Genomic DNA, 13836 nt, shown 5'->3' with positions numbered 1-13836 from the left:
GTGGAAAAATCAAAACTATGATATATTGATAGCGCATGCTCGAGGCACATGACTGGTAATGAAACTCAGTTCATCACACTTGAGCTCAAACGAGGTGGAAACGTAAGCTTTGGAGACAATAAGAAGGATAAGATAGTAGGATCAGGTACTATCGGAGGTAACCCCACTATTGAGTCAGTCTCCTTAGTTAAGGGTCTCAAATATAACTTATTAAGCGTAGCTCAGCTTTGCGATAGCGGTAGACAGGTTGTATTTGATGCTACTCAGTGTCGGATACTCGAGGGAAAAACAAATAATTTGATTTTAACTGCCCCTCGCGTTGACAATGTATATATGTTGAGTTTAGAAAAACAGTTTTCCAAAAATATATGCTTAGTATCTAAAGAGGATAACTCCTGACTATGGCATAGGAGACTTGGTCATGTAAGCATGGACCTCCTTACCAAATTAGCTAGAAAGCAATTAGTTGAGGGATTGCCCAAATTGAAATTTGAAAAAGATCAATTATGTAATGCTTGTCAGCAAGGTAAACAAACGAAAAAGTCTTTTCAAAGTAAAAACATTGTCTCAACCAAGAGACCATTGCAATTACTACACTTGGATCTTTTCGGACCTATCCAGCCACTCAGCTTGGGAGGTAAGAAATTTTCCTTAGTCATTGTAGACGATTTCTCTCGGTACACTTGGATCATCTTACTGAGTAGCAAGGATGAAACTTTTGAGATGTTCACAACATTGATTAAAAAGCTTGAAAATGACAAAGACCTAAGAGTAGCTCATATTAGAAGTGACAATGGCGGAGAATTAAAAAATCAACAGTTTGATGAATTCTGTGAAGTCAGTGGCATTGATCATAACTTTTCTGCTCCTAGGACACCTCAACAAAATGGGGTTGTTGAAAGGAAGAACAGAACAATAGTTGAAATTGCTAGGACAATGCTGAGCGAAAATAGGCTTCCAAAGTACTTCTGGGGTGAAGCTGTCCACACAGCATGTTACATACTGAATAGGGCTTTAGTTAGACCTATACTCAAGAAAACCCCATATGAACTTTAGAAAGGACGAAAGCCCAACATTGGCTACTTTCGTGCTTTTGGGTGTAAATGTTTTATACTCAATACAAAAGATAACCTTGTAAAATTTGATGCTAAAGCTGACGAAACGATCTTTTTAGGGTACTCAACTAACAGTAAAGCATGTAGGGTATATAATAAACGAACTCAAGTTGTAGAAGAGTCTGTCCATATAGAGTTCGATGAAACTGACCCTGCAGGAAAGACAACTCAGTCCACTGAAGATGAACCAAGCTCAGCTTCCGCTGACCAAACAGGAGCCGCTGAGTCATCAGTACAAGGGCTGACCAAAGGTAAACACGAACCCAAAATTACCTTTGTTGACCAATCTATTCCTGCAGATATTGTAGAAACACCTATTCCAGACAACTCAACATTACCTAAAGAAATAAAAATTCCAAGAGGACACTCGGAGAAGTCCATTCTTGATGCTGCTGACAACAAGCTGATGACAATAGATCAGCTTAGAAAGTATCTCGGCAATGTCACATTCGTCTCAGTGCATGAGCCAAAGAAGTTTTCAGAAGCTGAGCATGACGAACACTGGATCAATGCTATGCAAGAGGAGCTTGATCAATTCAAAAGAAATGAGGTATGGGATTGTTGGGGTTTAGTGTCCTATAGACAATTGTTCTAGGATACAAACTTAATGTAAATGAATTGTTCTTTATATCATTTGTTTAATGAGATATATGTTTTGTAACTATATAAAGGCAATCCCTTTTAAGCACTAAATAAAGTCTAATAAAAGGAAATCCGTAAGTTTGTTTAAAGTGATTATAAAGTGTTCATACAAGCATGAAGTGAGACAAAACTTTATAGTAAACTGATAAACTTAAAACCACCCCAAGTCAAGTGATATGTTTGGGATTGATATATCACTGTTGAGACTTGTATGTAACAATGTCTTCTGTCCGACAGAAAGCTGATCTCACGAGCTTCATATATACAGATATCTGGACAGTTACATAGATCCGATGAAACGTTATTCATTAGGATTAGGGATCCGATTTGAGATAACAAGATGGGTAGATTCATCCTTGTCACCTGTTCATCTCATTGGTATTAATAGGTATAACTAATCCTCAGACTCAAAGGAATGTTAATTGGTCATCCTGAATTACTGAATGTGAGACTTTGATCCTATTGTCCCACGATCCTTAACAGAGATGACTCTAGGGTGTGAACGGCAAAGGTTGGGTGTCACAGGAGGTAATGTCAGGGTAGTTATACATTGGATTGAGCATTTATCACTCCCGATTAATGGGAGATACATCCAAGGATCGCTTGTGGAAGACTCGACTCTAAATCCTTGCAAGGTGATAGCTTAAGACTTGAAATGCAGATTTCACTTAACCTATCTATTTGAGTTGACTCGGCCTGTACAAGTAAAACGAACGTCTCGCTATATGTGACTTGACATCACCCATAGTCATAAGATTCAGTTCAAGGATGTAGTTGATAAAGGATCGAATTATACTGTAACTAATACGGAAAGGTTAACGACAGAATCAACCTGTCTTCTTAACGGACTCTGGGGAATGATTACAGACTCGCCAATAACATACTCAGTACATCATTCCGTTATGCAAAGATTAAATATAATTCTTGAAGAAATTAATTTAATAGTTGCATACGGCCAGAAGTAGTAAGAACCTAATGGATCACACATAAGACTTGGAACCAAAAGAGAGATGGATGTTATTAATTGATGGAAGCCCAATTGAGCCCAGTAAGGCCCATTTAATTAAAGGGGACCGAAATTTATATATAATTAGTAATTAATTATTTTGATTTTATTAATCCTAATTTGATTAGGAATATGAATTAAATTAATTAAGAGATAATTAAGTTAGGAGTTTTAATTAGATTAATATACTCCTATTATTATCCAATAAGGTTGTTTATTATTATCCTAGATATATTAGATATATAGTGAGATAATAATTAGGAATTCTATTCCGAATGGAATTCCTATTAAGTAACCTATTCCTATCTAACTAGGGTTTAAATACAAGTGATTATATATACCCCTACTACATAGAATTTCGACTAAGCCTAGATACTCCCCTTTTTGTGAATTTTGATTTTTGCAAGAGAGAGAGAGAAAAGAATTCGACTCCCCTAGTTCGTGGACAAGAATTCATACGGCTTCCATCGATCGATTAATTTCATCTATCTCCCTTTTTCTTTGATCTTGTGTTGATTAATTAGAGGCAATCTATTTTGGTTGCATCTCATACGGTTGATTCTAACTTAATCTTCTTGTGTTTTACTTTGTGCTTGGGAACTCGGATTAGAGTTGTGGGCACTTCATTAACAACGGTAGATTGTTCATCGTAAGGTATTTCTTCTTAACCCTCTTTATATGAAATAACGATTAACGGATCCTATGGTTATATAGAAGTAGGCTAAAATTTTTATATTTCCGCTGCTATACCTTAGCCTAATTTCCAACAGGGATCTAGTACCAAAACCTAGGAATCAAAAGACCATAGGAACTAAGTGGGTCTTTAGAAATAAACTAGATGAGCAAGGCAATGTGGTCAGAAACAAAGTCCGACTCGTAGCCCAAGGCTATAGTCAGCAAGAAGGCATTGACTACGGTGAGACCTTTGCTCCCGTTGCTAGGTTAGAGGCTATATGAATATTGTGTGCTTATGCAAGCTATATGAACCTAGTACAGCTATACCACCAATTTTAGAACCAGTGATTGAACCAGTGCAAGAAATGACACATGTGCAATATAATACAAATTCCAATCAGGCACTCATTCCTTATGTACCCATGCCAAATTCACAAGGTACAATTGATCCTTCATCACTTTCTAATATGTATTAACCTTATTCACCCCATGTTGTTCTGATCCGATATATCAGATTGAATGTAGTTGGGTGTTTCCAATAAAAATAAATCCAGATGGAGCAATAGATTGGTATAAGGAACGATTGGTGGCTAAGGGGTTTCATCAACGCCCCGAACTTGAATTTGAACAAACCTTTAATCATGTTATTAAGCCTACGAAATTCGGGTTCTATTAGCAATTACAGTTTCAAGTGGATGGAACATTCGACAGTTGGACGTATCAAATGAGTTCTTACATGGCTCACTTGATGAGGTGATTTTTATGCAATAGCCCCCTAGTTTTATTAATCCTCGGTTTTCCAAACATGTGTGCAAATTGAAAAGAGTTTATATGGCCTAACGCATGCGCCACAGATGTGGCATAAATGTTAAATAGAGGCCTTTTTAAACTTGGTTTTGTCCGCTCAAAAGAATATTCTTCCATTTACTGCTTTCGTAGTCCAGGAATCAAATTGTTTTGTCTTTTGTATGTCGATGATATACTTGTCACAGGGTCATCTGAATATGTTGTTCAAAATTTGATAGTTCAATTAAAAATTCGATTTGCAATTCACAATCTTGGCCACCTCAATTATTTTCTTGGTCTGAAAGCTTCATGGAAATCTGATTGTTTACACTTGAATCATAACAAATATATCAGTAATTTGCTTTATCGTGCTCAAATGGATGGTGCAAAGGGAATTTCAACTCCTTTTTGTACACCAACAAAGTTGCAACTTGAGAATGGTGTGCCCTTTGACCATCCGAGTATGTATCGCAACATTGTAGGGGGCCTTCAATACATAAATATCACAAGGCCTCATGTTAGCTATGCGGCTAATAAAGTAAGCCAATATAGGCATTGCCCGACTGTGGACCATTGGAAAGTAAAGAGGATTTTGCGTTATTTGCATCAAACTCCAACACATAGGCATCTTATTAGGCGTGGTCATTCCTTTAATTTAATTGGATTTACTGATGCGAATTGCGGCGGGAATCTTGATGACCGGAAATCTACCTCAGGTTTGCTGTTTATCTTGGTTCGAATTTAATTTCTTGGCAGTCACGAAAACAACAAATGGTTTCAAGGTCCTTTAATGAAGCCACGTACATGGCTCATGCTTCACTTGCTTCTAAAGTTATATGGTTGCGTATGCTACTTCACGAGATTGGGTATTATTTTGGTAAAGATCTTGTCTTATATTGTGACGACTTGGGGGCAACTTATATTATGGCCAATCCTATAATTTATGATCGTTCAAAACATTTAGGAATTGATTTCCATTTTGTGCGTGAAATTTTTTCCCATAAAAAGCTTTGGGTTTCCTACATCTCTACTTTTGATCAAACTGCAGATATTTTCACTAAGTTATTATTAAAGATATGGTTTCTTGATATCAGAGACAAGTTGACGGTTCACCCACCTACAACTTGAGAGAGGATGATAGATGACAGTTTCAACATTTCTGATTTTATGCATAAATTAGTTTTCCACATATCTTGTATTTAACTTAATCTCTTATTTTGTAATTCAAATTATTCTGTTGTAACCCAATCTTATGTAACCTCTATTTAAGAGGACATTGCTAATCAATCAAACTCAATTGAGATTAAAAGATCTTCAGATACAACATCATACGTTTTTTTTTATTTCTAAACCATCTTATATATGAGTTCTTATATTAAGCACCCGGTCATTCATGTCACTCGGAGAACCCCCAATTCATATTTGGACACATGTATTGTGACCCCACGTAATAATTAAAATAGTGGAACCTCTTATAATATGTGTGGGTCTATGTTACACGTGTCAAAATATGTATGGGAGGTCCTCCATTTGACATGGAGAACCGGATGCTTCTAATAATTTTCCCTTATATACTAATATGAAAATCCAAAATAATCTAGATTTCTATCGGTAAGTCCATCTCAAGTGAGAGAGTTCACAATAACTTAAAAGAGTGTAGCACATGCATCCATCAATTAATAAGTCACATTAGGAGATTACAAAATATTGAAATCGATAAAAAGCAATTTAGTCTTTCAAGTTGGCTAGTAGGATGAATTTAATCAATCATTGAAATGCACACCAACTAATAAGATGCAAGAATACAAGAATAGTATATATATTAAATTCCACAAAAGGCTTTGACCATATTGCTATCACCTTTACTGTGATCATTGCTGGACTGATAGAAATCAAGAAGTCCTTGGTGTTCAAATGGCTTGTACTTCAATGGATGCTCCTCATCAACCACCTCTTTTGGTGCCTTAATCATTCCTTTCAAGAAAGAAAATAACCCAACTGCATATCTAACTTCTTCACCTTCCACCATCACTCTATGGTAACTTGATTTTATTCTATCATTGCTCCATGCCTATTTCATAATTTCAAACAACATTAAATACAAACATAAATTAGAAAAAACTATTATTAAATGTGTTGTCAATTTTATAGAAAGTTGGGTCAATATCAGACATCATTAACGAACGGTCTACTCGGTTATGAATATGAACTCACCATGCATGCATCACCAGCAATGACAGCAAAAGAGGAATGAGAGGAGGGCTGATAAGAAATCCATTGATCATCAGAATCATGTTTTGTTCTTATTTCCAAACCCTTAACATGATTCTGATGTAGTATCGACAAGAAGCTCTTGTCTGTATGACCCTTGAAACCCACATTAGTTTCTCCCTCTGATCTTCTATATTTCAACAACCGCATAAGATAAGTTGTCGATTTTATGTGTGATTCACTGTATTCCTTCTCTATACCGTAGCTTTCACACAACATCTTTACCACTACTTCCTGTATTTCAGCTACTAGCTTTGCATACGAGTGAACTGTTTCACTAGCAAAAAAAAAAAAAGCCTTTAGAGCTAAGGTAAAAGTTTAGCCTCATTGCTATTGCATGATAGTGAATTTGACATCTACCTAGAAAACAATCATATTTTAAGGTTAAGCGTTTATGAGACACTGCAATTTCAAACTTTTTTAACAAGAGATAAAAGAAAATCATGTGCAATTTCTTGTTCTGACTATTATATAACCTTGAGTGTTCTCACCATCAAATAAAAATTTGAAATAGATATATTTTATTAGTAACAAAACTCATATCTTCCGGGTTTGATAACGATTTAGCAACTTGATTTTCAGTTACTAATTAGTGTTTTTATTGTAAGGCATCTCCTGTTAATAAGATTTCAAATTCAACTGTGTAGTAAATGTTAAGTTTACATAGCGACACATTATGAAACCCACTCAATAACTCTATTTAATTAGACTATCACTAAAGTGTAAGAAAGATAATTAGGTTATAGAAAAACTTGTCAAGAAATCGAACCGTGCGTGGTAAGTGCTATTGTCTTGAAAGCGATTTGGGCAGACGGAGGTGCAATCTGAGATCGGTTCGCTCCTCAAGGTTACAAAAGGCTTACAAACTTGTGCACTCAAAGTTGGAAAGCAATGGAACAACAAAATAGTTTATTTGCCGAGAAAACTAGAGAGAAGAGAAAAGAAAACCGTGTCTGCTCAGGAAGATAAAAAAAAAGACCTTTATATTTTCAGGAACTTAAACGTGGGAACGTGCAGTTGAAGAGAAAAAATAGGAGAAAAAATCTCTGACGTGGAGAAGAATCATGAACTTAAACGTTCTGATTTTGTTGTTGAATAAAACTAAGTAGTTGAGGAAATAATCAAACAAGTAAAATAAATTGTGAGAAAAAATAAAATTCGGACCCACTCTATTACAAACTCTTTTAACCTACTATAAGTTTCCCACATGAGATAGAAATTTAAGAGCATCGACTATGGTTGGTAACAACTACTGTGGCTTAACAAGGTGTAGTAATAAAGTAAAGTAACTTACCATTAGAAATGATTTATTTTTTAAAATTATATAGGGTCAAAAAAATATATTAATTAATAATAGGTATTTAAACTGTAATTTTTTAGAACTAAAATCGTAATTTTACAGGACCAATAATGTAATTTTTCGGATTCTGAAATTCTTTGGCTTATACGGTACAGACGCGCCAGATCTGACGCATGTACCCGACGCGCCAGATCTGGCCAATCTACACCGTCAGTGGCCTTTAAATTCTTGTTTGTTACTTAGGTGCTGTTTGATAAAACTGAAAATTAAGTGCTGAAAAAATAAGTACTGAATTTTAGGTGCGGAATATTATAAGTTCTGAAAATATTGAGTCATATAATTATTATAAAAATATTAGTTAATAATGTTTAACTTAAAATGTTAAGTTAAATATTTTGACTTACCAAAATAAGTGTTTTTTAACTTAATTTATTAATTTAAGTGGTGAAGAAATAACTGTTATTAAATGCACTTAAATTAAATAAGTGCTTAATATTTTAATTTGTCATTAAGTAGCTTATTAAATAAGTAACAAACCTCTTTTGGTCATAACCACTCTAGTGACTCTAACTAGGATAATAACAACCAATTCTTTCCCACATATACACATATTTCAAAGGTTTAATCCTAAAAGTCATTTCTTACGTAAAGTAGTTAAAATCTATCATCACTCAATCAATTTAATAATTTAATATATCATTAAAAAATAAATAAATTAAAAATACTAGTAAAGCCAGTCTCATCAATTAATCTCTCATCAGCTAGCTCTTAAAATTGTATTGTTTTATATGAAGAAAAAAAAAAAAAAAAAATCAGCGGGAATGCAATATTGTTAGGCTACCACATCCACACTCAACACCATTCTTTGGGATATTGTTAGGCTCCGATCCTTCTTTTCAAATAATCATCGGACTAAAGAAATAGGCAAGTGTTAGTAGAAAGAGTACCAGAAATGTTGGTTTCCAAGTGGCCACATGAGATGAGTGAAATGTTGACATTCTTGTAAATTGGTTGCATATTCAATTCCCATTCCTTCATGGATAGGAAAAATGGAGATTTTGCCCAAATAGCCATGAGCAGGCTTTGGGTTTATGTTTTTCTTTTTGATTTCATAAGGAAGCTTGAATAATTCCTCGACTGCATCAAGAATTGTATTGTGAAACTCAATACAAGGTTTAGAGTAAAGTAATTCAAAACAGCCATATTGCTCAAGTGCCTGTCTTACTTCATGGCAAGCTGAATTCCATGAATATGAACCAGCCTTCAGGTTTTCGTCTGACAAATCCACAACAGGAATTCTGGGCACTACTCTTTCACAGCTCATTATTTCTTTTGTTATATCTAAGCCTTCAGTTTGTGTCTCAATTATAAATGGAATAGTTCTTGGTAAAATTAAAAGTTTAAATTAGTTGTTAAGATATTAAAAAAATAGTTTTTATATATTAATGTTAACAAGGATGTCATGATTTATAAATTTAAAATTTGTTACGGATTACTCCAAAAAGAAAAAATGGCAAATAAAAGTATAAAATTTTAAATACATTATATATTTGATAATTGTAGCTTATGAGGGGACCTCACCCTTATCGAATCATATGGATTTTCAAAATCTTTCAACCTCAATAAATATATATATATATATATGGGTGAGATCCAGTCTAACAAAGAGTTAGGATGTGACAAATAGTTTATTGGGTAATATATCAAAACTACGTAGTTTTGATAATAATTAAAAAGGGCAAGATGACAAATTTGTAAATAAAAGAAAAGAGAGTATAGATAAAATTGTTTTATTTTTTTCTTTAAAATACATTTTTTCGATATTTCTAACCTCGTTTTTCGAAATTTTTTATACTATTAGACTCGTCTAAATTAGACGGTAATTTTAAGATCCTTGAAGCTCAAGTAAAAAAAATTCCGGTGAACAGAATCCGAGTGGGCGTTTTCTGGCGGAAAAAAAGTGCCCAAAATTTTTTTTAAAAATTCCACAAAATGTAAAACATTATTCTGAGAAACTTTAATACTTGGGTGAAAGCGAGATTTATTACGGTTTATTCCCAATAAAACTTGTTCCTTAATTTTATCAATTTTACATGCTTCAACAATTTGTTAGGTCAAAACAGTAAGGAAACTCGTTTTGAGACAAGAATTAAAGTTTCTTAAAATGACGTTTTACATGTTTTGAAATTTTTTGATAATTTTTTGGACACATTTTTTTTGTCCTACTTACATTTTTCCGACAGTGTACGAAATTGTTCCAAATTACTTATATTGTTTCAACAGAATAAATCAGCGTACCAGTTTTTCCAACAAAATAGTTCTATTATTCCAGCATAAATACGTATATTGTTCCAACATAATAAATCAGTTTACCAATTGTTTCAAATCAATTTTATTATATATGTCTTCAATTTCATTTTTGTTTCTTAGTATTTAATATAGTATCTTCGAATTTATATTAGTTATATTATTTAGAAAATAATTTTAATTCTTATATTCTTCCAACAGAATAATTATATTGTTCCAACAGAATACTTATATTATTTCAACAGAATTGTTATATTTTTCCAATAAAATATTGCAACACATAGTGCTGAAAGGTAAGACCAAAAAGTGTCCAGAAAATTATTAAAAAATTTTAAAATATGTAAAACATCATTTTAAGAAACTTTAATTCTTGACTTAAAATGAGATTTCTTACGGGTTTGATCCAATAAATTGTTGAAGCATGTAAAATGGATAAAATTAAGGAAATTATTTTGTTGGGACTAAACCGTAAGAAATCCTGCTTTGACCCAAGAATTAAAGTTTCTCAAAATAAGTTTTTACATTTTTTAAAATTTTTTAAGAATTTTCTGGGTATTTTCTGTTTTCTCGCCGGAAAACGCCTACCTAATCGCCATATTCCATTGATTTGAATCAATAATTAAACTTTCTCAGAATGATTTTTACATTTTCTGGAATTTTTTGAAAACGTTTTGGGTATTTTGTTTCTCACAGAAAAACAAATCGCCGGATTCTATTCACCAAAATTTTTTTTACCCAAGCTTCTGGGATCTTAAAATGACCGTCTAATTAAGACGAGTCCAACGATATAAAAGTTTTTAAAAAACGATGTTGGAAAAGTCGGGAAAATACATTTTAAAGAAAAGAAATAAAACAATTTTCTCTTTTCTTTTATTTACAAATTTACCACATTTCTCTGATTAATTATAAAATTGGTTATTGTCACACAATAAAACTTGTTATACCTTAAAAAATGTATCACACTTAATCTCCCCTCCATATATATATTTTTTTGATGGATCAATTGCATCACTGCTGAAGTCGTTAACTAATTTTTCTTTAAAATTTGGTAGTGTTGCACAACCATTTAAAAAATAATTTATGTTTTTTTTTTTGTAACACAAAAAGGCTAAATTCGAGCCGAATGGGTGATGTTTGGATGATGCTTCTCCAAGTATGGGAGCAAGCACTTTTTGCAACAATAGCAGAGCCAACCCCACGCCCGACGGTACTAGTGTTCATCAGCTCCAATAGCAGAGCCATCATTTCATAGGGCTAATTTTAACCAACGGTTTGAGTAATTTTAAAATGCAGGTTTTACTTTTTTTTTATGGAAAAAATAGATGTTAGAGCATCATGTCTAATGCGTCTGGCTTCCTTGTGACTTTCTTCCAATTAGTTATAACTATGGATTGTGGAGGTTGTGACTAATTTAAATTTGTTATTTTCTATAGTAACAAACCACAAATTTTACATCTGACAAAAAAAGTACTCAACACACGCGAAGGACACTACACGAGGTTGCCGGATGAGCAAAATAGACAAGTGTTCCTCAAAATATGTCCACTGCCTATAGTTTTTAAATATGTACTTTTTTTTCAATCCTTTATCATTAGTTAGATTTTATTTTTTGACCTCCTAAAATTAAAAAGTTACAACAGCTGTAATGAGATGTTATTTTAAAAGGTAACTTATGTTTAGGTGGCGCCACTTGGATGTTACCACATTAGAGATGCTCTTAGAGCTTTTCTACCAAAAACTTTATTTTGGAGTTTTTAAGAAAAAAAAAAATAATTTGTACTTATTTATCTATTATAAAATTATCATGTAAATTTCACACATGGCGATTAAGTTTCTAAACATACCATAAAAATTATTCAACTTCATGCTTTTTAACATTATGACCAATTTAAAAAAAAAACATTATGATCAATAAACTTCAATCAATACCTAAAAATGGCATTGATAGTCTCAAAATAAAAAATTCCAAGAATTGATTACATTATAAGCAACTTTAATTCTTCAACATTTTTGTTTTAGCGCCATTTATGTATTGTTTGATTATGAGAGAGAATGAATTTTTAGAGGGAGCAAGCTCGAGAAATGGTGATTTTGGAAAATAAATTTTTTGTTTCATGGTAAATGTAATTCAAAACAACTTTAATTCTTGAACATTTCAACTTTGAGGTTATTAACATGCATTTTCAGCCATTAGTTAAAGTTTAGTGGCTATAATGTAAAAAAGTGTAAAGTTGAATAATTTTTATGTTAAGTTTTGAAGTTTAGTGATCATACCGTGAAAATAAGTAAGTTTAGTAGTCATAGGTGTACTTTACCTTAAAATTATCATTCTAGTAAACTCGTTAATGAATGTTTGGTAGTTCATTCTCAGGCTCATGTTTGCCTTTTCACTTCAAAAAAGAGAATTTTAGGTGTTTAGTTAGTGACATTCTATTTGCATTTTACCCCTAAAAAATAGATTTTTATAAAACAGAGAATAATTAACTTTTTCCAACAGCAAACATCAACAACAAATAATAACAACAAATAATACGTAAAACAAACGGGAGCATAGTTTATTACACTAGTGAGTCAACAAGTATATTTTAACATCTTCAATCTTTTTATAATCCCTCCATATATGTATATAAAGTACAAAATTACACTTAGTTATACAAGTAAAACCCTTTTGGTTTTGAAATTTAATTAACATATTTTTATGGAAAATTGTGTAGTATATATACAACAATAATTCTATTTGTACATGATAGTATAAAAAAAATATATTATTTATTCTCTTAAATTTTTATTTTTATTTTTATTTATTTGTTTTGGTAATCGGAGGAAGGTAAAAACTCAAACTAAACAATGAAAGAAAAGAAAAACTACTTAACGACCTATCATATGTGAGTGTCGGCCAAGCTGATCCCCATTTAGAATAGCCTAGATGCCTATAGGAGACACATCACACTTGTGATGACTCAAAGGAAATGACCCTGCGAAGTTCATCATCCAGCCAGCAGCCAGATTACCTTCACGAAACGTATAAAACAGACTCAGCTCCTAATCTCGACTCTTGTACTCCTGGCATCTCATCAACAGCCATGCTAATCGGTGGTGTCTACCAGTCTCCCCATGTACCATCGCCAGTACAGTCTGTGAATCAAGCTTCACTTGGATCCTTCTGTAACCTCTATCCCAAGCCATTTTAAGCCCGAAGTGGAGACTCCAGAGTTCGGCTAATACTGCCATACAAACACTAAGGTTCACCATAAATCCACATCTTTAGTGTTCCTGTGCATCCTTGTTTAAGCACCCTGCATATACTTGGCCTGGGTTCCCTTTACTAGCACCATCAGTATTTACCTTAATTCAAGGCGGGCTCGGAAGATACCATTGAATCCAAATATCCCTAGTTTTAGCACACGCGGTATTAACTAACAAAATTCGTGCATTTATGACTTCCTTCGCTCGAGCCATTGACGAACACCGTCTTATCTCGTACCCACTCCTCATCTCGAAACACCATTTGACAACGCCATTTCCAAAACCACCACAAGCGCACATTGAAATTTTTTAATATTATTATTATTTGATATAATATTTATAAATTAATATTAAAATTTAATATGAATCTTGATAAATTTACAAAATCCTATTTTTTATTTTATCTATAAAATATTTAGATAGAAAAAATTCATGTTAATAATTTTCTATAACTCACTAATTTTAAAATTTAATAAATATTTTTCATT

The 13836-nt window shown here is 32.9% G+C and overlaps 1 protein-coding gene across 1 annotated transcript; it reads right to left on the bottom strand.

The window, feature by feature from the left end:
* Positions 1–5978: 5978 nt before the first annotated feature.
* LOC136222719 (probable 2-oxoglutarate-dependent dioxygenase AOP1) lies at positions 5979–9119 on the bottom strand. The gene is made up of 3 exons (XM_066010451.1): positions 8743–9119; positions 6439–6772; positions 5979–6295 (listed from the first exon to the last, which is right to left on the bottom strand). Exons 1-3 carry the CDS (start codon positions 9117–9119, stop codon positions 6047–6049), a joined length of 960 nt encoding a protein of 319 aa, XP_065866523.1. The 3' UTR covers positions 5979–6046.
* Positions 9120–13836: the final 4717 nt, after the last annotated feature.

Source organism: Euphorbia lathyris, chromosome 3 (assembly GCF_963576675.1).
Source record: "Euphorbia lathyris chromosome 3, ddEupLath1.1, whole genome shotgun sequence".
In the NCBI taxonomy this organism is placed as follows: Eukaryota; Viridiplantae; Streptophyta; class Magnoliopsida; order Malpighiales; family Euphorbiaceae; genus Euphorbia; species Euphorbia lathyris.
Note: the sequence above shows the minus strand (reverse complement) of the source record. Positions and strands in the feature narration are given on the sequence as shown.